The 24,762-nt window shown below is 48.8% G+C and overlaps 7 protein-coding genes across 7 annotated transcripts; 3 read left to right on the top strand and 4 right to left on the bottom strand.

The window, feature by feature from the left end:
• Positions 1 to 1,635: 1,635 nt before the first annotated feature.
• Positions 1,636 to 2,079, bottom strand: DEU56DRAFT_870395 (uncharacterized protein; the record flags this gene model as incomplete). Its single annotated transcript, XM_041355629.1, has 2 exons — positions 1,636 to 1,769; positions 1,884 to 2,079. The coding sequence occupies 2 exons, from the start codon at positions 2,077 to 2,079 to the stop codon at positions 1,636 to 1,638; spliced, it is 330 nt and encodes a 109-aa protein (XP_041210638.1).
• Positions 2,080 to 6,536: 4,457 nt separating this feature from the next.
• Positions 6,537 to 9,406, bottom strand: DEU56DRAFT_754307 (uncharacterized protein; the record flags this gene model as incomplete). The annotated part of the gene is made up of 5 exons (XM_041349801.1): positions 6,537 to 6,707; positions 6,790 to 7,058; positions 7,494 to 8,305; positions 8,332 to 9,174; positions 9,225 to 9,406. The coding sequence occupies 5 exons, from the start codon at positions 9,404 to 9,406 to the stop codon at positions 6,537 to 6,539; spliced, it is 2,277 nt and encodes a 758-aa protein (XP_041210637.1).
• Positions 9,407 to 10,026: 620 nt separating this feature from the next.
• Positions 10,027 to 10,557, bottom strand: DEU56DRAFT_732877 (uncharacterized protein; the record flags this gene model as incomplete). Its single annotated transcript, XM_041348300.1, has 1 exon — positions 10,027 to 10,557. One exon carries the CDS (start codon positions 10,555 to 10,557, stop codon positions 10,027 to 10,029), a length of 531 nt encoding a protein of 176 aa, XP_041210636.1.
• A 142-nt stretch (positions 10,558 to 10,699) lies between these two features.
• Positions 10,700 to 12,878, top strand: DEU56DRAFT_937914 (uncharacterized protein; the record flags this gene model as incomplete). Its single annotated transcript, XM_041358837.1, has 9 exons — positions 10,700 to 10,835; positions 10,880 to 11,052; positions 11,107 to 11,234; positions 11,281 to 11,629; positions 11,681 to 11,836; positions 11,887 to 12,039; positions 12,199 to 12,282; positions 12,343 to 12,468; positions 12,528 to 12,878. The coding sequence occupies 9 exons, from the start codon at positions 10,700 to 10,702 to the stop codon at positions 12,876 to 12,878; spliced, it is 1,656 nt and encodes a 551-aa protein (XP_041210635.1).
• Positions 12,879 to 14,716: 1,838 nt separating this feature from the next.
• DEU56DRAFT_236089 (uncharacterized protein) lies at positions 14,717 to 16,907 on the top strand. The gene is made up of 4 exons (XM_041345224.1): positions 14,717 to 16,167; positions 16,228 to 16,316; positions 16,372 to 16,558; positions 16,609 to 16,907. Exons 1-4 carry the CDS (start codon positions 14,871 to 14,873, stop codon positions 16,686 to 16,688), a joined length of 1,653 nt encoding a protein of 550 aa, XP_041210634.1. The 5' UTR covers positions 14,717 to 14,870; the 3' UTR covers positions 16,689 to 16,907.
• An 845-nt stretch (positions 16,908 to 17,752) lies between these two features.
• Positions 17,753 to 21,301, bottom strand: DEU56DRAFT_900110 (CHAT domain-containing protein; the record flags this gene model as incomplete). Its single annotated transcript, XM_041356503.1, has 6 exons — positions 17,753 to 19,552; positions 19,608 to 20,594; positions 20,625 to 20,692; positions 20,751 to 20,776; positions 20,967 to 21,047; positions 21,088 to 21,301. The coding sequence occupies 6 exons, from the start codon at positions 21,299 to 21,301 to the stop codon at positions 17,923 to 17,925; spliced, it is 3,006 nt and encodes a 1,001-aa protein (XP_041210633.1). The 3' UTR covers positions 17,753 to 17,922.
• A 273-nt stretch (positions 21,302 to 21,574) lies between these two features.
• Positions 21,575 to 22,875, top strand: DEU56DRAFT_236047 (uncharacterized protein). The gene is made up of 5 exons (XM_041345223.1): positions 21,575 to 22,145; positions 22,201 to 22,273; positions 22,328 to 22,368; positions 22,431 to 22,553; positions 22,606 to 22,875. Exons 1-5 carry the CDS (start codon positions 21,859 to 21,861, stop codon positions 22,805 to 22,807), a joined length of 726 nt encoding a protein of 241 aa, XP_041210632.1. The 5' UTR covers positions 21,575 to 21,858; the 3' UTR covers positions 22,808 to 22,875.
• Positions 22,876 to 24,762: the final 1,887 nt, after the last annotated feature.

Raw genomic sequence — 24,762 nt, 5'->3', positions numbered from 1 at the left:
AGCATTATAAGTAGATATCTAACATCAACGACGAGGGAGGCATTGTCCAGGCCGCAGTAAGAACCATGGCTTACATGCGACAGCCGTGTTGAGACGACATGGTAGCGCATTATCATGGCTCCACACCCTTGGAGCCTTGGTGACTTTGATCCCACATAGTCCGGACATATATAGCTTTAACTGGCATTGGCATTCATGTAGAGGTTGCGAAGGAAGAAAAAACTGCTGAAGGTTACACGCCATGACTGGGGCAGGGCAAAATTGTAGTGTATTACAAGTAGCACTCAACTAGGTGATCGTGGGGTATTTTAACACCATAATATTACTTTGTCACGCTGGTGGGCATTACAATGTATGCCGTCTTGATGATGGGCTGGTAGATAATTGTAACAAAACTATCACAAATTTGTATTTGGCGGATTCCGTCCAACGTAGTCCGGGTATTCAAGGCTTTCTCAAGTGAAGTATAATTATGATGTATATTTTACAAATGGTACTTCAGATAAAGCTTTCTCAAATTTTATCATTTTCGTGTCGGTTTCCTGATGCACCTTGAGTAGAGCGCAAAGCGCCCTGCTGCCTTCCTGTGCTGAAGGCACAATTGGTGTGGGCTAGTGAACGAAGAAGTGGAACTGAGTCAGCGCTTGAAAAACACCACGCGAGAAAACCACATGAGTTTCCAAATTCAGTCTGTTAAGCGATAAGCGAGCTAAGCACAAAACATGTGGCATTAGCAAAATACACGGAATACACGAACACCACACGAGCTGCATCAGCAATTGTGCAAAGGCCTGTCAAGACCTGGTCACCACCTGACTGGCCTGTCAGCAGCCTGGATAACCTGAATGTCTGGTAGGTTTTTCATTCTCATGCACAACAGATTTGAATCACCAGCAGCAAAAAAAGATGTAGTATACCTCTTACTCATACCATACCAGTGTACCATACATTTTCCGTCATGTCACTCGAAGCTTGTGCTCATGATTCAATCCCTACAACACCCAAACATTTTGGAGTTAAACGGTAAGCCTAGCAAAATTTTCATTATTATGCTACTATTAGAGCTCACAATCACATACTACTAGTTCTCGTTCCGAACCCCCCAGCCCAGTCAAACCACATCTTCTCGACTCAGAGGAAGGTACCACAAATCTGGATTTGGATGGGCCGACATGGCAGATCAAAAAACTGTCAGTCACACAAATGTTTCTCGTGCCAAACTCACACAGCCTTTCCACTAGTAGTCGTCTATTTCAGTGCCTCAAAATACCTGCCAATCCCAATGGGCCTTTGGAATACAGTATGAGCCATCAATCTTCCTCTAACATACCTTTGACAGCATTACACAGCCCCAGAATACCTTGCAATACTTGCCGCACAATGAAAAACACCAGAATCTCCAAGTCCCACTAATTTTCAGGCTGAAACGCTTGCCGTCCCTGCGGACTTTCTCCAAGACCTTGTTGATGCACATTGGAAGGCTGAGAGAGCACGATGCGATGCTGAACATGAGTTTCAAACACAACAGGTGAAAAATTTGCCGCGAGCTTAATAAACTATTAGTATGTATGATACCTGACAATCCTATTTGCCTGTGCACTCTGTCAAGCCTGAACACAATCTGATATGACCTGGTCAAAACACAATTTCATTAGCGTGATGGTCAGCATATTTATTTACATAGTACGAATTGAAGGCATCAAGAGAATGTGCGAAATGAAAGTCTACAGGAAGTGCACCATCACCAAAGACGGGGAGGAGGTGTGCAGCTCAATAAATGGTGTCAATATGCTCGACGGACTGGATGCGAATTCAATGTCTCCCTATGACTGTCACCTCTGGTTTTACCTTCCACATTCCTGTGATGGTATCTGGCCCTCGACCCATATGAGAGAAACGGTCCACTAGAGCGCAAGGGTAGGTAACTCCGTTGTGCACGAAGGAAAAGAACAACTTGACCCTGCCAACAATCATTCCCCTCATTCCTGACTTCGTCTCGTCAGCAACAATAAACACACAATCATGTCGTGAGTACTGTCGTCTCCATGATGGTGTCGAGTGAATGATTTCGCGGTGCATCCCATGAGTACCCGAAACGTCGCTAGGGGCCGAAAATGTGGCAATCACTGAATGAAAAACAGATATCTTGGACTGGATGACAGGCAAGTCATCCTCCGCAGCCTCAAGAGCAACCAGGTCATCCGCTGGATCAGCGTAGCCTAGACACTTGGTGGTGCAGTGTGTGAATCTGAATCTGTGCCTCTGCTCGCTACGCGACTCTAAGTGATTCGCTAATGCCTCCGAACCGGCCAAACCTGCTGTCTACCTAAACGGGAAATGCTCCTGAAGCCCATGTACCCTACTACAAATTCCCCCCACAAAAATGCGATGTGGGTGAGGAAAATAGTGATGCGAACTCCGTGGAGTCACAAGGATATCTACCTCGAGAGGCGAGCTAATAGATTCGTCCCTTAGGGGATTCTACTGAGGCAATCTCTCAAATAATGAGAGGGATCAAGGAGATGGCTAGAGCCTAAGAGATGCGAAGGGCGCGCGGAAGATGCGCGACGGAAGCGCTGGAAGCGCAAGAAAGGCACTGGGGCCGCGCGGTATGCGGAAGAGGACCACTGAAGCGCAGGATGCGCAAGATAAGGAAATAGGCGGCGGCTGACAGTTGGAATGCTTCGGAGAGTATGGAATCGAGTCTTAGACTAGCCCGAGAGATGATAAACAATAACAGTGATGATATTAGAGCTTGGAGCACGACCAGACCGAAAAACAAATGCAGTGTCCAAGTTAGGGAAAGTAAAGTGACTCCGAAATCTCTGAGTCCTCTAGATATGTAAGTTGTTACGCGCGCTCTCAGGGTATTGAGACGTAAGGGAAGCGGATAGGTAGCGTGGAAGCGTAAGGGAAGCGGATGTATGTAATGCTATGTGTAAGAGACCCTGGATGTGGTCAGCGATGGTAATAAGAGTGGGAATACGCACCAACGGAGCCGGATAGACGAGACAGGACATGGGAAGACATGGGAGGATGTGCCGAGTATAGCGCCTCTATGCAGAAAGGGGTGCGCGTGTAGCACGCGCTATGCGGTAAAGCGCGAGTGGCCGCGCGAGCCCTTTGCGACTCTATAGGCTTGCGCTTGTCTAAGGATAGTGATGAGGGCGATGGTGGAATAGGGGAATACGAGCCTGTAGAGATATCACTCTCTACAGCGACATCCCTGGAGCCGCATCGTGCGCTGGAATGGCAGTGCGTGTCCTTGAGGTGTTCTTCTCCCGTCTCGCCTATCCTCGCATCTCTAAATTCCTTCTCGTGGTTTCCTTCCTGCTCTCCTCTCGTCTTCTAGTCTCTTGGCTGTGCATCCACTTCATCCTCTCGTACCTCGCTTCTTTCCTTCTCGTTCTCCATTTCATCTAGCAGCATGCCGGTGCGTGGCAGAAATCGTCGGAGTCGTCGAGCGTGGAACCATCCGCCTATTGGGAATCCCTCCAGCAATTCCAGCATGTAGGAGTTCATTCGTTGGGACTTGATGCGATGAGGGGTGGACCAGCAAGGTATGATCTTCCTGGATGATTTGAAGTTGCCGTCAACTTCACTCGCATACACTTGTACAAGTTGGCCCGGCTGGAACACGATATGACCTGTTGCTGATGTGAGAACCCGTTTATCGAAGGCTTCTTTGCGCTTAAGGGCACCTGCGATACGGTTGGCTAGGGCGTCCAGACGCTGTTGGGCCACGTATGCGGAATGGACATGGACGTCGATTGTTGAGAGTTGGTTAGCGGCGTTTGGAAGGGGTGTACGTGGTGTGTCAATGACCAGTCCCAACAAGAGTTCCTTTGGGGAGAACTGGTAAGTTGGTAGGATTCTGCCATTTAGGTGCTCGATGGCGCGATCAAAATGATCAGACCATGCCGCAGGAATCGTTTGCGGGTCAACTTCGATGTAGTTATCTTCACCTAGTTGAGGAGCACACATGTACTTGAGGTGTGCTAATAGAATTTTGTTGGTCCCTTCAACGAGTCCGTTTATCCAGGGAGCGTAAGCTGCGGTGACGTGCCGCTTCACCTCGTGCGTGTCGCACCACTCTTTCACTTCTCCATTGTTGAAGTGTTTCCCTCCATCCGTCATCAGCGACTCGGGCTGTTAGGAGTCATGCTGTATCTTCTCAAGTCCTGCTAACGTGGTCTTCGCAGTGCCGTGAACTTTGAGCTTGAAGCCCCAGACATACTGGGGGTGCGTATCGATGATGAGTAGGATGGTATGGAACCCTCCCTTCGCTTTCGGCATTGCGAGGTAGTCTGCGACGAGTAGTTCGAAAGGGTGTTGTCGGATGATAGGCTCGAGGAGGGAGTTGATGTGCGCTGCCCCAAATCCTTTACATTGCCCGCATGTGGTGATGGCGTTGGTGACGGATCGATCCAGTCGTGGGCTGTACACTCTATCGATCAACTGGAGCTTGACTAAATCCCTCCCCCCATGTCCCTTTGTGGAGTGCTCTATCCTCGCCAGCTCTGTGGCTTCGTCCTGCGTAACGCATTCCAATTTCCCGTGCACTCGTGTTGACGAGTCGTTGGGTACGTGCCAAAGTTTGCCGTTTGCGATGAAGAATTGCTGTGCTCTATGACGAGCGCGTCTCTTCTCCTTGATCATCTTGTTTGAATCTAGATCGTGGATAGCGTCGACAATTTCTAAAAATAAAGGTTCGTTAGCAAAGCGAGATCGTAGGGTATCCACAACTGTGGTTGAGGCTGGTGAACTGGACTCTATCGCGAACAAGTCTTGCGTGATTCCTCACGACTCTTCCCAATCCTCACTGACCGTCCAATCACTCCCGTCCCCCTTGATCCTTTCCCTCGTCATGAACCCATGACTTAACCCATCAGCTGCCGTGTTCGATACCCCCGGTCGTTGTCGAACATCAATGATGTGATATGCGAGTATTCCATCCCTCCAGTGTGCGTGTGCCATGCTGAGTTTTGGACTTAGTAGCATGTCTCGCATTGCTTGACAATCGGTCTCGATTTCGACTGGCGCTCCCCAAATCACGTCTGAAAATTGATCCAAGGCGTATTTTAGTGCTGTGAACTCAAGTATAAATGGTTTATACTTCTCTTCGGTGGGGGATGTGTGTTTTGACGCATACGCTATTGGGTGGGTGGAGGTAATGATTTTTCCCGACGCCAGCGTTGATGTGTGCTTCTGGGATAGGACTGCACCGAATCCATCTTGTGAACCATTTGTTGTTACGATGAATGATGTGCCGTCAAACCTTGGTCCTTTGAGGACCGGTTCAGATACTAACGCCTTCTTGAGGTCCATGAACGCTTCGGTATGTCGAGGCCCCCAGTGGGGTTTTAGCTGTGTGAGATGTAAGTGCTGTCTATACTTATACCTACCTACATTTTGTCCTCCAGGAGGCGTTCCCAGTTTCCTGATTAAGTCAGTTAGCGGGGCCGCTCGTCTTGCGTAATCTTTCAGTAGTGACCTGAAATATCCTGTTAAGCCTAAAAACTGCATTAAGTCGTGAACCGTTTGTGGTACTGCCCAGTCAACAATGGCTGAAATCTTGGCTAGATCTGGTTTGATACCCTCTCGTCCTATGTGTGCTCCTGCAAATGTTACCTCTGACATAAATAGCTGTGTCTTCGAGGGAGATAGCGATAGGCGCATGTTTCTGACACGCTCGAAGAACGTTCTCAGACGCGATAGTTTCTCTTCGAAGATGTCGCCTGCCATTCCTGTGTCGTCCACGTACAATTCGAAAAGTAAGCCGATGAGGTCACGTAGTGCGATAGCCGCCATGTCTCCGAAGTTTGTCGGTGCTCCCGTTAGGCCGAAGGGCATTCGACAATAACAGTCGTATCCCCTGCCCTCCGTATAGAATGCTAGAAAAGGTTGTGAGTCTGGATCCACTGGAATGGCGTAAAACCCGGCGGCGAAATCTATGATACTTATCCACCTATGTCCGCTTAAACGCTGCTGTTTAGCTTGTATATCTCCCTGCGAAATGGGTGGTATTTGGCTTGCTTGATTTACCTCAGAGAAGTTCTGGCATATGCGCCACTTCGGCGTTGACTTCTTGTCCTTGTGGGTGTTGTCTGGCAGTGGACGTGGTGGGAGGTCATCCCATGTTGGCAATATGTAGGTGCTACATTGGTTGTTGACCCTATGTAGCAACTCCTCCAATGGTAATCCTTCCGAGCCATGAGCTTTCTGAGCTAGTACTGTAGGACTTACCACTTTGACGTCTTCCGGCTCTATCCTTCGAATGATTCCGGCTTTCTCCAGTTCATTGAGACACTCGTATAAAAACTCCCTTTGAGGCGGCATTAAAGGTTGTTGATTCACCTTGGTTTTGAATTTGGTTCCTTCGGGGAACTGGAGTCTGAATGTTTTGAAGTCGACAGGGTACACTTCACTGACACTAAGGGCAAATGTATCAACAAATTCTTCGCAGAGATTACGCACCTTCGTCCGCTGGTCTGACGACAGATCATCACTGATCTTTATTACTCGCATTATCTCTCTTACGCATGTGGGATTAAACGGGTCGACGTGTCTTGAATAGACGTTGGGTGCGTTTTCGGTGTGAGGGAACTCGTGTACCTCTCCCACGATGGTGTCTTCGACATGTTCGGGTTGATCTTGGACGGGCCATACTGGTGAGCTTGGGTCTTCTTCTTTTCCTGTGGTTGTCGCTGTAAAGAGAACGGGTGAGCACGGTAATGGGGATGATTGGTCGTTTACCGCTGCCACGAATGGCCTATGATCAGCTCTTACTACGTGTGCTCCAGCCTTCGCAAGGCGTTCTGAGTGGTTCTCCAGTTGATCTTCTGGTGTACGTGGGCTGATTTTGAACACATATTGCTCTGTTGCTGCGATCGGTCGTGTGTGACTTTCCTGTGAATTATGGTTAGGGTCATGGTCGGATGGTATAGTGACAATTAGAAATGAATCTGCTGTTGAAGAATTAGTGTCATTATGTGCTGTTGGCTGCGCTGTTGAAGCTGCATTATGTACTGTTGGGTTTGCGTCTTTTGGCTTTGGGGCTGCGGGCGTTCCAAAGATGTTGTGTATGACAACGGGGGTGGGGTGGTGTGGAATAATGATCGTGTCTTGAGTGTAGTCGTGGATTGCTCCTAACTGTTCAAGTAGCGGCTTTCCTATCAGCATTGACCACACGCCTCCGCTGTCAAAAACTTCGAAGGAAGTTCGGATTTTGACCTTATTCCACTGGAAAGTCCCTCTCCATACTCCTTGAGACGGTACGACTACTCCGTTTGCCATGTGAAGGCTTCGGTTTGATCTAACAAGCTTCTTGAGGTTGCAGGCTGCTTTCCTAAACGTTTTGAGGTCCATGATGTTCACCATGGCTCCGTCGTCGACATTGGCTTGGAAACATGATGTCTTCCCCCCTGGACCGTATAAGATGATTTGCATTGTAAATGGCGTGCTTTCGGTGATGTCTTCGATTTCCTTCTCACCGGAGATTGTGTACAGGTCGACCACGTTTATCTTGAACGTATCCAGGTAGGAGTCAGTGGTGTTTATTGACTCGGAAATAGACATGTCACTCAGCGTATTGTTAAAATCCGTAGCGAAATCTAAAGCTGACCCCGTGTCTGTGTCATCAAGCATAGTGAAGGGGAGCGTCGAAGTATCAGAGTGCGATATAGAGTCAAATAGGTCATCAGAAGAAGTATTAAAAGAAATGTTCAAAGGGGAAGTAACGGAATTTGAATCAAGTAAGGGCGGAGTACTGCTGTCCAACGTGATATCTAACATAGGAACAATGAAGTCTTCATCTTCTGACGCGAGATTGTCATGTTCCGTCGTTGGCCTGGTTGTTGGAGATGCGACTGGCGTAATGATGAGGGAAGAACCCAGGCTTGAGAATCCAGGTGACGACGGCACCATGGACGGTAAGCTGGAGAAATGATCTGAGGAGTTGGGTGACATGGGGACTTTGCAAGACATCTGCTCTTCTTCGGCTTCAGGCAGGACTTCTGCTTCTTGGCTTTCGGTGTGGACCACAGGGTAGTCCCCTACTGTTGTGGTCCGTACGCATTTCCCGATGTGTCGTATTGGTCGTAGGTCGGCCATGGCCCTGGTGCGTAGTACAATGGATAGAACTGTTGGGGTGGCTGGTGGATCTGGCTTGGGTTGGGTGCTATGAACTGGATATCGGACGGGGTTTGAGGTGTTTGGGGTGCAAGTGAACATGTCACCAATCGAGACACCATTTCCCGCCAGTGTCCTTCCTACTGGGGTACTGCGGGATTCTGGCATTCGTACACTTGGTGACTTGGGGTCGTTGCTAACCCACAGTTGAAACACTCTCTTGAACCCAGCGGTGATGTTCCTGGCTTTAGTGGGTATGGTCTAGCCGTGCTGGGTGTTGCCTCTTGTCCGTGTTGTGAGTGCCATTCTTGTACTTGCTGGGTGTATGCCTGACGTCCTGTCTCTGAATCTGGGTGTTGTGGCAGGGTTGCGAATTGCGCCGCAGTTCGTAAATGATCGGCAGGTGACCCTCCCCGACCTCGGGGTGTTTGTGGAAATCCTCCCCGATATCTGTAGAACAGATTCGTTCTAGGCACTGGTGCTGCTAAGGTAAATGGGTTTTGGGGCATTTGGGTAGGTGTCATTGGTGGTGGTAACTGCGTGGGTTGGAGGTTCTGTGATGTGGGGGCTGTAGTATGATACTGCACTGCTGGTTGGGGTTGATTTACGATGTTAGGTGCATAACGAGGTCCATAACGATATGCTGCTGGCAGAGAGAATGAGGGTTGTGCGATTTGAGGCGCTGGTCCTGGCTGCTTGCGGCCCGTTGTTGACTGCGTCTGTAGTCTATCGACATCTTCTCTGAGTTTTCTCTCGTTTGCTATCCGTTGCTTGGCCCATATGAGTTGGGAAGCAGACGTTTTGGCGACGTCTGACTCGAATTCCGCCCACGTGTTGTAGTGATCAGCCAGAAAATCTCGCAAGACCTCTGGGGTGTTCTCCAGCACGACGTCTAGAAAATGGCAGTGCACGTCACCGAATCCTAACACCATCTTTGTGACTTGCTTTGCCCATTTTACATGACCCCAGTCTCTGCCCCTCTCTTCTTTTGCGCAACTGTGAGTTTCGCGTGTACTGGCGGATGCCAGCGTGTTTTGAATGTTGCTAAAAATGCTGTCCAGGTTAGCTTGTCTGCCACTGTGAGTCCCGTGAACCATTCTTCGGCTGGACTTGCTGCTGCGCATTGAAGTTCGAAGCGCTCGATCTTGTCTGAGTCTGAGTATGACGGGGGTAAGGACAGTTGGTATCTTCTAAGCCAGTTCGTGGGTTCTTCATCTTTTTCATAATTGCCGTGAAAACTAGGTTGCGGTGTTACTGTGGTGGTGCTGGTTGCCATGAGTGTTTGTACAGGTAGGGATGGGGGGGGGGGGGGGGGTTGCTGTGGAAAAAATGGTGGTGCTCTTGCGAGAGCTGCTCTCTGCTGGATAAATCATATGTTAGTTTGTAGGTCGACGTTTGTGGGTCTCTTAGGTGAAGAAATAGCAAGGTCGCAAAGACATTTGGATTTTATGGATGGTGGTGAAAGCCTTGCGTCCGAAGCCACACGCCTAAGCGCTGGTGGGCTTTCTGTGTATTGAATGCTTTGGATGTGGCAGAGGTTGTCTAGAGTAATGGCCGTGGTGAATGGTCGCTCTAGTCACCAGGTGGATCAGCGTAGCCTAGACACTTGGTGGTGCAGTGTGTGAATCTGAATCTGTGCCTCTGCTCGCTACGCGACTCTAAGTGCTTCGCTAATGCCTCCGAACCGGCCAAACCCGCTGTCTACCTAAATGGGAAATGCTCCTGAAGCCCGTGTACCCTACTACACCGCCATGTGAAGTTGATTGAACAGAAAGTGATGTGTGAGCAGCTCCAAGTTCAGCTCATGGATATGAGTAGCGAGGTCAGGTAAATTCTGTGGGTAGCCTTGTTCTGATGGAGTAGGTATTAGACATATACATATCAATTGTAAGAACATCACTCATGAGAATGACGAGCCAAGACCATAAAACTATCAACCTTCACAATATCTGTAGGATCCAAGTCATGTCTGTCACCATTGTCTTCATCACCCAGTGATCCAGTCGGAAAGTTTGTCATTGAAGGGGGAGAATAAGCTGCAGGCAGCATACCGCATGCAACCAGCTGTACTCGTGCCGCAGCTAGCTTGTCCAACCTTTGGTTGGTGAGGAGCATCTGTCCAAGAGCCTTGAACCTGTTCAAACGACACCATGGTCGCTTGACAGCTGTGATATGACGAGATTCGGTGATTGATGAACATAGACCGTTGGGAGCTCCAAATTCCTCGATAAGCCGAAGATAGTGGACTAAGGAATGCTGGCGGGGTAGTGAGAATCCTTTGGGGCGAATACCTGAGTCTCGAAAGATCTCCTGTGTCTCATGAAATCGTTGCAATGCCAATTTGATGTCTCGCAAAGTTTCTTCACTCAGCTCAGAGCGCTGGACCAAGTAACAGAAGTCTAAAAAATCTGGAAAACTCACAAACATATCACCCAGAAGACTGCAATAATGACCTGCCCTGTCCACAACAACGCTAACAGAAACCCTGCTCAGATTCTGAAGGACGCCGCGACGCACATCGGCTCAAAAGCAGGCAGATGACGCAAAAGCTGCAGCGAAAAAAGCTGAAATGAAAGAGAAGGCAACAGAGATTCGTCAAGAAGGTGTACAAAAAATCGCCGCCATGGAAGACTTACTCAGGAGACAGGATCATGCTTATGGCACGAATGTACCAAGAGGATTGCCCGAGAAAAAACAGATCCTGGGTGAGCACGAACCCTACACAGATAAGCCAAAGGTTAACAAACAGCATCAGAGAAACATGACGAAGACGAAGACACTGACGGCGAGTATGAATTATCCAGCGCGCACTCTGAAAGTGTTAGTTCTGAGTTGCCCAGTGATGATCAAAGTGCCGGTTCAGAGTCAGAAGCTCGCAGAAAGTCTCATAAAGCAAAATCACACAAGAAAAAGGGGAATAAGGTCAGTTGTGATTGCAATCAGATTGATGAAGGTGTTTACAAATCACGGACATAGAGAAAAGAGAGGCTGTTAAGGCAGGAAGTGGTGGCTAATAGAAAGACTGTTGCAAGTGCTGGAAGTTTGGCGAGAAAGCGTAAGAACGAGAACATTAATGGTGAAATAGATGTCAATGCCAGTGAACAGTACGCAAAGCTTGGAAGTCCAGACATATACTGATTTTTTTCACAGGGTACCACAACATAAGCGTGCGAAGGCCACTCAGTTGGCCAGTAATTTAAATCCAGACTGGCAGAAAACAGTTGGACTATTAGTGAAGGGATCAGCAAGCAGTAACTTGAAATCACTTGACGCAGACGAAGTTGACACGAGCCTTATTCCACAGGTGGAGCGATCTCAGCCATCTTTGCGAGCATCAAGCCATGCTGGCAGCCGTTCAACCCCAGACACTAGCAGTGACCTGGTAGTTGGAGAGTTTGATTTGGACGAGCCCGAGGAGACGATTGCCGCTGCACAAGAGCACAAGAGCACTAAGGTCAAAGATGTGAAGACCTCAGCTAGATATCGCACAACTGCAGGAGTATGATTTTGCACCTCTCGACATCACATTGACGAAAAACTCGTCTTACAGATGGGCCTCAAGATCAATAAAAAGGGTGCCGACGACGCTGTGACGGAAGAAGTGAAAGCGGTGAAAATGTTAAAGCCGCAAAAGCCGCTCCAGAAACTCAGGCTCGAAGACCTTCCTTTGCAGGACAAAAGTGATCGTGATGTTTGGAATCGCTTGGTTTGTGCGGTGATAGACTGTGCTGGTACCACCACTGACCCATTTGGCAGGTTTGTGCGGTGATAGACTGGGCTGGTACCACCACTGACCCATTTGGCACCAACGAGCATCCTGAGTTGTCACCGAAATTGCAAGAACTCTGGAATGTTTTTTTTGAACATAACACTGTGGACGTCAATGAACACCCTGCTATCAAAAAAATAGTGCATTTGTCTGACTGATGTGATGCTCATTTAACCTACATGACCTTGCACTGGCAGGCTACCGACCGCTTGAATGAATGGCGCAGCATGTTCGGCAAGGATGCTCTCAAAATTCTCGAACATCACTTCAAACATCCCGAGTTTTGACACGACCTTGAGGCCCGCGTCAAATTCGTTCGCGACCACTTGCCATGCAAAGTCAATAATCAAAAACACGTACTGTTTATTTATGCGGACATTGAGGTGCGTTTTTGTTCTCTCTACAGTCTCCAACTGATACTCAGCTTGTCTTTCTGCCGAAAGGCCTTTAAAGGCGCTTGGTTGTCACCCGAACTGCTGGAACTTGTCACTGGTCACATCAAACACTGTGGGAAGGTGTTTGGTGTATTTGGAAAGCCGATTGGTGCTCTAGGGCTGGCTGCTGCTGCTGTACGTCCGAGTCTCACACCCGAGCTACATCTCTCGAACTCACAAATTATACTATTCAGTATCATTTTGCGCTGTCCCTATACACCGATGGTGAGTCTGCCAAGGAGGCAGCGAAGGAAGCGAAACGCCACGGCAACAGCGACAATGCAGGTGGGAAAAACTCGAAAAATATTGACTTTGACGCAGCATGGGGGTCTGTGACTATGCGCTACGCAGAACAAGCCAGCGATTTGCCTGCGAGCAAGTGGGATTCCATCGAGGAGGCATTGTCGGAGTTGATTGGGACAGATACAAGGTCTGACGATGGAGACTACTCTGATGATGACATTATGGATATCCGTGGCATGGTCCTCCTCTCTGATGGCGAGGATGATGGTCCTCAACCCACAGAAGACTTAGATGGTTGTTAACTGTGGGTGGTATTAGTACTAAATGGTTTCGTGTATCAGTGATGCAACTTGGATGGTCTGCAACGAATCTGTTTTGGGTCTGTGAATGGTCTGAGATTCATCTGGGTTGTGTCTGAAAGCTATCTGAGTCCGATCTGGTTCCCGCGAGCATGCCTGACACTGACTGATTCATCTGTCGCCAGTATGCCGTCTGCAAGCCTGAATAGTCTGAAATCAGGTCATTCAGGTGGTTCAGACCACTTGACACTTTTCCTGATGTGGCAAGGACTGCCCCCACCCATTGTGCCTTACTTTATAGATGAGGGTATGCACAACACCATTGGTGCCAAGGGGTATAGACAATACAATGATTCCAGAACTTCCAGGACATATATCAATGACGCTCATTAATTGATCGTCACGTGAAATCGCGAACTCACATGAACACAACAAAAATCCAAAACATTCATTTTGCAGGGGGATTCAGCAATCTCATAAGGAATTTATTAATCTATGTACATAGGGATATTCTAATGTACCTATAACCACCACCTCCCCCAAATCGCGGAAAGATTTCGTTGCGATTTGAGGGCGCTGTTGAGAAGTTCAAACGACCAAACGATATAACGCCAAAGTGGCTGAAATTAAGGTTTTTGCTTACCGTAATCAAGTGGATGGTGTTTCGGCTTTTTCCATCGCATGCCTCTTGCTGGCAGGCCAGCTCATGCCAACAAACCTGCGTATGCAAGTTGATACAGTGACCATTTGAATAAAGGACCGCGAACCATACTCTTGCATTGATCATGATCTATATCGCCGCCTTCACTAATTTGCGCTCTCCAGAATCTGTTTAAAATGGCTCACAAGGCAAAATGGCACCGAGGACACGCAACTCAAAAGACCTGCGGCATACTACCTACCTGCTAGCAGCTTGTCACCTTTTGAGGACGGCGGCATTTCTCGACGTTAGCGTTTACTCGTGCTGCACCATAGGGCTCGCGCATACATCCAACTTCCCAACAATGAACATCAGCCAATGGCAACCAGTTGAACCACCGTCGGTTCATCTCTGCACCCATCAGCACTCTCTCTTTTAGTTGCACATCCGAGCATCTGCAGCTTCTACCGATGGTCAGCACATCTTCACTCTGTGTGCAATCATCTATGGTAGCATGGTTGCAATCTCCTTCATGACCTTTCTGCCCTAGTAGTAATACTGCAGGGACCACCAGGAGGGTGCGTTGTTAACTTTGATCATTGACAATGAAATGTGCGATGGTTATTTAGGAACGCAAGCGATAGGATATGAATGTGTTGGGAAATCCGGGACTAGCTGCGCTTCGGAGCTCTTTGAATGCCATTAGTGGCGAGGCCTGTCCTACGTGAGTTTGCAAACTATTTAAACCAGGGTTAACGAACACAACAGAATAGGTATTGATGAGAACAAGCGATGGGTCGCGGTCATCGCTCACATGCAGGTGACAGCTCCCTATGATGTCAGAAAAATTAGCTCTATTCATGGAGTCTTACGGATGCTTTCTGAAATGGAACAAATTTATCTTGCCTAGGTTGTATCAATTGATCAAATTGTCATTCTCACCAAGGTAAGCATCTTTGAAGTTACATGTGCACAAATCTAAGTATGCGCGGTCTATTTTTGCCCGATAGCACTGCTACTTTCCGATAAATTACACCTCCAAGCACATTTGGCTTCTTACATTATTTCCCAGTGCCCTGTCTTCATTGACAGACAGTGACCGGTATGTGTACGCGTGCAGTACAAGAAGGTTAGTAGGTCTGAATGACTTTCAATCATCACCATCTTGATATGACTTCCTATTGCCGCGTTGTGCTGCTAGGTAACTCGCGGCATGCATAAATACCACGTCACACCGCTCTTCCATCAACGATACTTTTGAAGTCACATGCACCCAGAGGCTATGGTCGTGAGCGAATGATTATAAACCCAATCTGCACGTCCGTAACACGCTGACCCTCCTGCCTCTGCCTCCCATGGCATCCTCACCAAAAGAAGAAAATTGGCATCCTTCCAGTCTTCTTGCATATGACGCACTTCCAAACCACCAGGACTTCGACTCGATAACATCTGATGCGAAGTCCACTGCTGAAATTAGAACCAATTTCTACGATCGCAGTCTGGCCAGTCGCAGATATGCCCTTGTTGGAGTGGCATGCTCAAGTATCTTCAGCTGCTCATGCATCGTTGTAGGCATTGTCACTTTAGCCAATCAGGGAGTCTCGGGACTCTTACCTGTGGCCAATTTGGTCTTCTTTGAGAATCTCGACCAGTTAGCTCAGATGAACATGCAGGCGGAGATAGTGTCCCTGATACTAAACTCAATCGTCATGTTGTGCACGGAATCCATAGGCTTCGTCCACGGCATCTCATTGCGATCTGCACTAGCCTCAGAGTCTCGGCTTCGTTTCAACACCAATCTGCGCCTTCTGACTGCAGCTCGTGGATGGTATAACCCTAATGGCGCCCTGCTTAATGGTGTCTCGGCTATCCTTCTCATTGTATCCTATAGCTCAACCTCACTTCTCGTATGTTTGAACTATCAACCCGTTCCAACATCGATACCAACGGAATGGAATCTTGGAACGGGTCTTGCCATCGCAGGGTTACCTCTCCTCTTTTTGGGTGTTGCACTCCTCCTCCAGGTAGTGATCGCATTGTCGGGGATGCGGGCTGTCAAAATCTTGACGTGGAGCTCCTCCCCTTTTGACTTGACCGCCGCACTGGTACACCACACGCAATGTACTCCGGTTGCTTTCCGGTGCATGCGTTGTGTGTCTGACCTGGACGCAGATGGAGGCCCAGCAAATCCGTCAGATACACAGCCTTCTGCGTGGCATGCTCATCCCAGCATCAAAAAAGTTGTTATTTCTCTCTGGGGGATCGTTGTAGCATGCGCTGGATGGGCCGCACTCGTCATGTATATCTGGCACAAGTACGCCGGCACGAATCAAGCGTCCCCCTCTGCGCTGACCACACAAACGTGGTCATTCTTGCCGCACGCGTCCTTCGAAGGGTCCAATTTCATCTTGTATAAAATGCCAGGTGCCAATATTCAGGGGTGGATTCTGCTCTTTGTCAGCATGGCAGTTGTCCAGGGACCGTTGACACTTGGGCTGCATTGCTCGGAGCTCATCGCGAACGTCATTCGGGATGAAAGGCAGTGGAGATACGCTACCGGAAGAAAAGGACTTAAAACGGCGACAAACCCGCTAAAGTTGATTTTGTGTCATCCAATCTGTCTTATAATTTTCATCGCGAAGCCTTTCCTCCGTGAGTCATTCGCGTCTAGTATTTTCATCAGTGTTATTGATCACCATTGTCGACGAAAAGACTGGATGTTTGGGCTTTCGTTCACGATAACTCGCACTGCGTCTGACGAGCAACTAGTAGAGATGTCGGTATTCATGTACACTGCCCAGGTTTGCACTTACTGCTCATGTAAAACCGCTACAACATCCTCACACACTCGTGCAGATCTGGAACTTATCTATAGCGCTAGCTATATTCGCATGTTTCTTCACTCTTGTCCCACTGCGCCGACCGCGGGGCCCCCAGCCAGCTGCATATGGCCACATCCAGACGCTCGCGAACCTCGTGGATGAGTGGTCGCCTGTGATGTGGTGGGGACACAAGGAGGACGGGACCCCGTACTGTCATGCTGGTAGTGTACTTATATGATTACAATGATGCTGCATTGACACTTTTAAACAGGGACGAGTGATCACCCGCTGCCGGATGTGAAGATGGACTGCGTCTATGCTGGTACGCATGCGTCAGAGCGTATGCTTTAAACTCCAAGCATGAGCCCGACTTTCATCATGAATCCCGACTTTACGTTTCGACGAAGCAACTTCACCAGCGATACCTTCTGCTCCACGCACTCTTTCTCGTAACAGCTACTTGATAGCAATAAATGAGTGTCAATTGGGTGTGGTCAATGCAAAGCGAGAGAAGGAACTACCGAAAAAGATCCCTGACAGGTAGGTCTGCCAAGGAGATGAAGATAGAGGACTACGTGTCCGCGTCATAAACCGTGGCGTGTGCATCGCTGGCGAGTTGGGTTGGGTTTCCTGCGTACCAAGTGTAAGCAAGCCATCCAATTCACCAGTATCAGAACGGCAGACTGAGGCGTTCCTGTACAACCACCTAGTAGATACAGCCAATGTGCACCTCGATCGCAGTTTAAGATATTGGCGAACGCCCGGATAAGTTTTATTTGAGTACGGAGTCAAATAAAATGTGATCCGGCACGTAGCACATACTTGTGAATTGTTCTCATCAGCTGCAGCGTCGGCAGGTTACCAAAGGCGTTTGAGGTATAGTAGTGATTTACAACACCACTAGAATGGCTCCCAAAGTCCCCAAACGCAAACGAGGTGCTCAGAGATAGTGAGAGCGGCTAGTAGAAAAATTGACGCGCGATGGATCTTGCGCAAGTTACTCTCAGCTATATCTTCGTGTATCCTTAATCCACCCATATAGCACACGGTGAAGCGCTGGAAGCAGTGCCGTTCTGTAGTAGATGGACGTGAACAGCGCTCGGAGAACTTCAGTGACGACACCAAACTACTCACTAGAGCCCGGCTCATTCCACTCAAAACTGATCCCTCGACACACAATCACAACTGCACATCTCCACGTCGCGGTCGTATCATCTTCGGCATTATACACAAACTGTCTTGTACCCGATGTCATGTAGCGTTTCCTGCCTGAACTTTCCAGAAGTAGACTTGCCCATGTACATCTGTGACGACTTCAATATAGCTGATACAAATTGCTTGCAGAGAAGCACGGCGAACGATGAGACACACTAACGGCCACGGAAAGAGAACGTACTAAGTGTATGTTCGACAAAGCAATGTATTTTTATTCAACGGAACGATGCTTGCAGTACTAGTACACAATGCAAAAACAAAAGTATCGTGCAGACATGATGTGAGTAACTGAGATCCAGGTGGGGGGACAACGAGGGAATGAAAGCAATCAGGATAACAAAAAATACAATGATATGACAAATCAATCAAACTAGACACCTATGTGGACAAACACGATTTGCTGTTCTAGTGGAATCTTCTTGCGCAGCGATTTCACAGCCTCGTGCAACGCTACTGCAGCGCGTGTACAGTCCAATCTCCCTGAGCCATCAATCAGGTTGCGGTAAAAAACAGACACAACCTGCCGTGCAACATCATCGTCAACAGACCACATGGAACCTATGACACTGCGAAATCCAGATATTTGCATTGCTGCGGCGAGATGGATCGATTCGTCGGGACTCTCCTCATCGCCCACGGTAGTGTGGCAGGCTGATAAGAACGCAAATTCTGGATTCTGCCAGTTGGACCGGATGATGTCCTTGATCATCAACGGCCCATCGCGCATCGCAAAGGAAGAGTCGAACGGTTGTGTTCGATTCGGCATTCCATGGCAGGCGAGATGGAGCCACTGGTTATGGTTTAGGGCATCGAGTGCACCCTGCACTGTTGCGAGACTGTCTCGGAGTGATGTGAAGGATGACACGATGGGTACGAGACACTGAGCTATGGCGGCTAACTCAGGAGCGACATGTCTGAGTTCCTTCCCTCTTTCCGGATTCGCTTGACCAATTGCAACAAAATATTGTGTTGACGCATATCGAGAAACGCGCTCTCTTGCACGAACTAGTGTCGCCAAAGTGGGGGTATAAGAGGAGATGTAAATCTGAGACAGATTATCTTTCTTCCTCTCGTAGGGTCCTGCTGCATGTAGAGGAAGCAGAGTGAATTCAGCTGTGGGACACCACCAGATACGTGAGCCAGGGTGAACATTAGACACCCTAAGGGCTTGGACCACGGGGTCAACGGCATGATTCCAAAGCTTGCGGAGGATACCCACGAGCTTGAGTTGATAATCGGAACAACCAAATTGCTCTGCGACAGACCGAAACTCGGAGGACAACTCGGAGACTTCGGTACGCGTGATATCAAGTGGAACGTGGACAGGATCTTGGCTGCTTAGGACAATTAAGGCGTCGCAGCTGTACTCACTAGCATTGACAATGATGACCGGACCCTCTGCAGCGGCTTTCTGGAGATCAGAAAACAGTGGGGGCAAGAGAAACCGAGAACAGTCGGGCTGCATGCGGATTCGGGAGACCACATCATTCCATTGGATGGTCAGTTGTCGTATCTGTGGGGACTGCTCTTCTGTAGACTGATCAAACGCGCTACGAAGGCCAAAGCTCAGCTGTTTGAACTCTTTCTCCAAGGCTGCGCCGGTGTCACCGGACAGGGAAAGTTCATCGAGTGGTGAGCGCAAGCGTGCCAGCTGGGTCCAGAATACTGCACGGCCTTGCTCCACCATTTCCACAGCAGTTGTTAGCGCGCCATGACGAACGCTGCACGAGAAAGCGTCCATGGCAAGCGAAGCTATGGCCACCTTGACAACATCAAAATGGCGCGGAGAAGACGACAATATAGTAACAAGCTGATCTAGGAATTTCAATGCAGTTTGATAGGCAAGCAATGCAGATTCATGGTTCATCTCCTCGGCAGAGGTGACCCATGACTTGGCAGCAGTAAGATCGCTGCGAGAGACGGCATGAGATAGGTAGGAGAGTTGCACATACAGCCCAAATGCTTCGTCTAGGTCAAACAGGGTACCCCGCTCCTTGAATCTGTCTCGAAGACGGAGGGCAAGATGGTTGAGAGACGTTGATCGAACTGAATGACCGGGGGGGACGAAGGAGTAGTGCATCCCGATGGAGCTCAATGGCCTCATCAAGGTCAGACGGGACACCCCGCTGCTTGAATCTGTCATGAAGGCTGACGGCAAGATTGTTGAGAGACAATGATCGAACTGAATGACCGGGGGGACAAAGGAGTAGTGCAGCCCGATTGAGCTCAATGGCCTCATCAAGGTCAGACGGGACACCCCGCTGCTCGAATCTGTATTGAAGGCTGACGGCAAGATTGTTGAGAGACAATGATCGAAGTGAATGACCGGGTGGAAAAAGGAGTAGTGCGGCCCGATGGAGCTCAATGGCCTCATCAAGGTCAGATGGGATGCCCCGCTGCTCGAATCTGTCATCAAGGCTATTGGCAAGATTGTTGAGAGACGTTGATCGATCAGAATGACCGGGGGGACGAAGGAGTAGTGCAGCCCGATGGAGCCCAATGGCCTCATCAACGTCAGACGGGACACCCCGCTGCCTGAATCTGTCATGAAGGCTAAGGGCAAGACTGTTCAGATACGCTGACCGAAGTGAATGACCGGGGGGACGAAGGAGTAGTGCAGCCCGATGGAGCTCAATGGCCTCATCAACGTCAGATGGGATGCCCCGCTGCCTGAATCTGCCATTAAGGCTGATAGCAAGATTGTTGAGAGACGATGGTCTATCAGAATGACCGGGGGGACGAAGGAGTAGTGCAGCCCGATAGAGCTCAATGGCCTCATCAAGGTCAGATGGGATGCCCCGCTGCTTGAATCTGTTTTGAAGGCTATTGGCAAGATTGTTGAGAGACGTTGATCGATCAGAATGACCGGGGGGGAAAAGGAGTAGTGCAGCCCGATAGAGCTCAATGGCCTCATCAATGTCAGATGGGATGCCCCGCTGCTCGAATCTGTGATAAAGGCTGGTGGCAAGTTTGCTGAGAGACCGTGATCGATTAGCATGACCGGGGGGACATCTTTGCAAGGCCTCTCGACGCTTTTCCACCCTGTCCACCATGCTACCGTAATCAAGTTACACGATGATTGTCAAGAACACAGAGAGGATGAAGCCGACGAACGCAATTGTGCGAAGACGAGTCTGTGCCTTTCATGAGCACGAAATCCAGGTTACCAGATATGTTTGAATTGGAATATACACGCACATAAAAATTACTGAAATGGTAGAAACCTGTAGAGGAAATGATATGGTGAGCGCTGCAGTGCAGTGCCCGAGAGGAGTCTGGCACTCGAGGTGAAACTATCCTTGATGTGTTATAAGATCATATCACACTAATCACCTTGGATCGAGCGTATTCCTTGGCAGCGCTTTTTAGACCTTCCCACGGTCATTCAGACTGGGTTTCTTGGTCTGCGCTGACCTATCTCCAAGACGTCCCTCCTGAAAGAACCTCCCGCCCATTTCCAGCCACATTCCTCTCGAGGTACGTGGCCCTCCTCTTCTGTGAACTGAAGAACACCTCAGTCCTCTGTAGCGCTTACTCCGCGCCTCACGAGTCCACGGGAGGAATATGTAACGAGGTCGTGGCATGTTCTGTTGCGCGAGGTTTGAGAGGAATATTGGTGAGGTTTTGGAGGAATATTGGGCGTAGTTTTGGAGGTTTCGGAGGACTGCATCTCGCGAGGTTTGTGAGCGGCTTTCGAGTCTCAACTGCATCCTCGCTGATAGTGGTGTCCATGACAACCTCAACAGCATCTTGAACTCGTCCTTTAGGTGTCGTTTATATGTAGACACAATAATACATTGTTCTGCCCATGTCTTGATCAAACATTTCACACATCAGTCCGAGTAACGTGCTCGATGTATTCACACCTGGGTTGCCCGATAAGCGCTGAAACTCGAACGCTGTGAGAACTGTTGAACCGGCACGGGCGCTCTGAAACTTTCCATACCTATTGAGACCTTGACCGAACCGCCCCAAATCATAACCCGATTATGTTACGGTTAGCACAGCCATATTGGGTCCGCCGCCGGAACCAATATGCCGTTTATTCAATAGAGGCTTGGCACTGGGGAGATTCGAACCACAGACGTGATGGATGTGCAGCTTCGAATTCGCCATGCAGTGGCAAGGGAGGCCTGACCATTTTACCCCTTGCCACAACCTTGCCATGACCAATATTCCTGCAGGACACGCGTCAATTTCACCTGGCCCTGAGGCAACATGCCGACGCCCTACGCACGTATCGGCAGACCTGGGGTTAAGACTTTAAGTTGCATCATGTCAATGACTCGCAGAGACAGTGCACACCATGTCGACAGCTCTCATTCTCGGCGCAACAGGCGCAACAGGAAAACACCTCCTTCGCGAGCTTCTCTCACACAACGAATGGTCTAAAGTTGGCGAATATAGCAGACGAGTAACACCAGAAGCCGACCTTCCACAGAACAGAGGCAAACTCGAGCAGAAAACAATCGACTTTGAGAACTTGGAAGTAGCAGGGTTGAAGGACGGACGGTGGGATGTCGTCTTCGTCACCCTTGGAACGACTCGTGCGCGGGCAGGGAGCGCAGAAATGTTCGAGAAGATCGACAGAGAGTGAGTTCATTTGTTGTCATACTCGGTTCCGTCTCATACGTATTTTGTGATGCAGGTATGTGGTGAACGCCTGTAAAGCTGCAAAGACGGATGATCCGACACACAAACAACGTGTCGTGTATCTTTCGGTGGGTTCATTACCAAATATGTGCTGCACACCATATGGATTGATAAGAATATAGTCTGGGGCCGCTAATCCTTCCTCTTCATTCATGTATATGAGGTACGCAAGCATCACTATAGCCCGCTCTTCCTCATTCCCTCCTCTGACTTTCTTTCTTTCAGATCAAAAGGTCTCACCGAACTAGACATAGCACGCCTTGGGTACGCGGACACTATCGTCTTCCGCCCGGCTGTCTTCAAAGGGGCAGAACGTGCTGATAAAAGGCTCGCAGAGACCATACTTGGGTACGCTATCTCCTCTCGATTTTGTCCCAAAGTTGATTTGACCCAATTCAAGCTACGTCACTGGCCTCATGTCGCATTTTACGTCTCATGCGGAGATTCACGTTGCCGTTCTCGCCAAGGCTATTATGAAAGCGGGCATTTTGGGTTCATCCGGCTTATCTCCCACTGTGGGCGCCACGAAAGCAGGAGAGGAAGGGGCGCGGTTTACTCTGATAGGGAACAAAGGTGCAGTTGATCTCGGGCAGGGCGCGTGATGCATCATTGCGGTAGTTCACACATCCTTCTGGTTTCAGTGTTATGATTGTCCTCTGGACTGGATGAGTAGTTAGGTACATGAGCGTGCAAACAGTAGTAACGGACAGCAAGAAAAGATTATACATCAGTAGGATGTTATACAGCAGGTATGATTATGCATGCGAATTCCGATGGGTCGTAAATGTGAAGGAACATATGTGCGTATAAATGGAATGTGAATGATATCTGATTGAAGTGATTTGAATTCGACTTGAATGTTTCGATCTTTGAATGATTCTGATGCCAAGTGCCGAGGGCCAAAAATTCAGGTCAAGAGTAATGCGAGAATTATCGTGTACATGTCGTTGTCTGAGACCCGCTTTCCAGGGAAACTGCTGCCAAGCTGATGCACGACTAGGGTAAACAGCACGTTGACGGAATAAACTCGCCTTGTGCCCGCGTGGCTGCATCAGCCTCAATTGTTTGGATGAGTTGTCGATCTCATGACATAGCCCCTCGAGTTAGCCAGAGAGGAATAAATGTAGCTGCAGAGAAACTGACCATAGATGGGTGAACACAGTAAGAACTTAGAAGTGGTTGACCGTGATATTTCTCCTGCCGGTCTAACTTCTGACGTCATATGTACAGTCAACCTAGAGTTACTTGAGGAGGCATCAGCATCTTGTAGCATACGTTTCGTTAGCAACAGGTAGAATCGACCTACCAGCATCAGAACGTGTGTGACCACCCGGATTGGGCTACTTGATACCAACAAACGAGTGTCACTTGGGTGAGTCAATGCAAAGTGAGAGAAGGGGAATTACCAAAGAAGGACCCCCCGACTCGTCTGCTAATGAGGTGAAATCTGAGATAGAGAAGTTCCTGCGTGTGCGCACCATCAATTTTGGCGTGTGCATCACTGGCGCTGGCGAGTTGGGTTGGGTTTCCTGTGTACCAATTCGCCAGCGCCAGAACGACAGACTGAGGCGTGCGTGCACAACTTATGTACGCCTCGATTACAGTTTGAGACTTCAAGTTGGGCGACCGCCCGGATAAATTTTATTCTAGTACGGAGTCAAATAAATGTGATCCGGCACGTACCACCTAATTGTGATCATGAACTGTTCTAATCAGCGTCGGCAGGTAAAGTATTACTCACTGCAGAAAGCGATTATGATGGCTCTTAAAACTCCCCAAACCCAAACGAGGTGCTCAGAGAACTGAGAACGGCTAGTAGGAAAATTGACGCGATGGATCTTGTGCCAGTTACTCTCAGCATCTTCGTGTATCCTTAATCCACCCATATAGCACGCGGTGAAGTGCTGGAAGCAGTGCCATTCTGTAGTAGATAAATGTGAACAGCCTCGGCGAAGTTCAGTGACGGCACCATACTACTCACCGGAGCCCGGCACGTTCCACTCAAAACTGATCCCTCGACACACAATCCTAATTGCATGTCTCTACGTCGTGGTCGTATCATATTCAGTATTACACACAAAGTGTCACATACCCGATGTCATGTAGCATCTCCTCCCCGAACGTTCCAGAAGTAGACTTGCCCTTACATTTGTGACGACCCTCAATAATAGCTGATACAAAATTCTTGCAGAGAATCACAGCGAAGGATGAGATACACTAACAATCATGGAAAGAGAACGCACTAAGCTTCAACACGGCAGGCCATGCTGTAGTTTTAATGCATTACATTAGGACAACTAGCAGACATTCTGTGATGCATCAACGATGCTAAATTCCAATATGGAAAGTGATGCATCAGTAATGCATCAAAATAAATACCTCGCCCCCTGCTTCCTTTGCTTACTAATGCCTTTAAAATCCCAATAGGGAAGATGTATTACTGATGCCGCCGTCAGGAGAAATACCTCGTCCCTTCCCTTGCTTACTAATACCTTGTCCCCTGCTTCCCTACTTTGTACCTTGCCTCCACCTGCTTACTCATACCGCTTCCCTTTCG

The sequence above is a fragment of the Suillus clintonianus genome (genome assembly GCF_016758775.1).
Source record: "Suillus clintonianus strain FC179 chromosome Unknown DEU56scaffold_20, whole genome shotgun sequence".
Lineage (NCBI taxonomy): Eukaryota > Fungi > Basidiomycota > Agaricomycetes > Boletales > Suillaceae > Suillus > Suillus clintonianus.
Note: the sequence above shows the minus strand (reverse complement) of the source record. Positions and strands in the feature narration are given on the sequence as shown.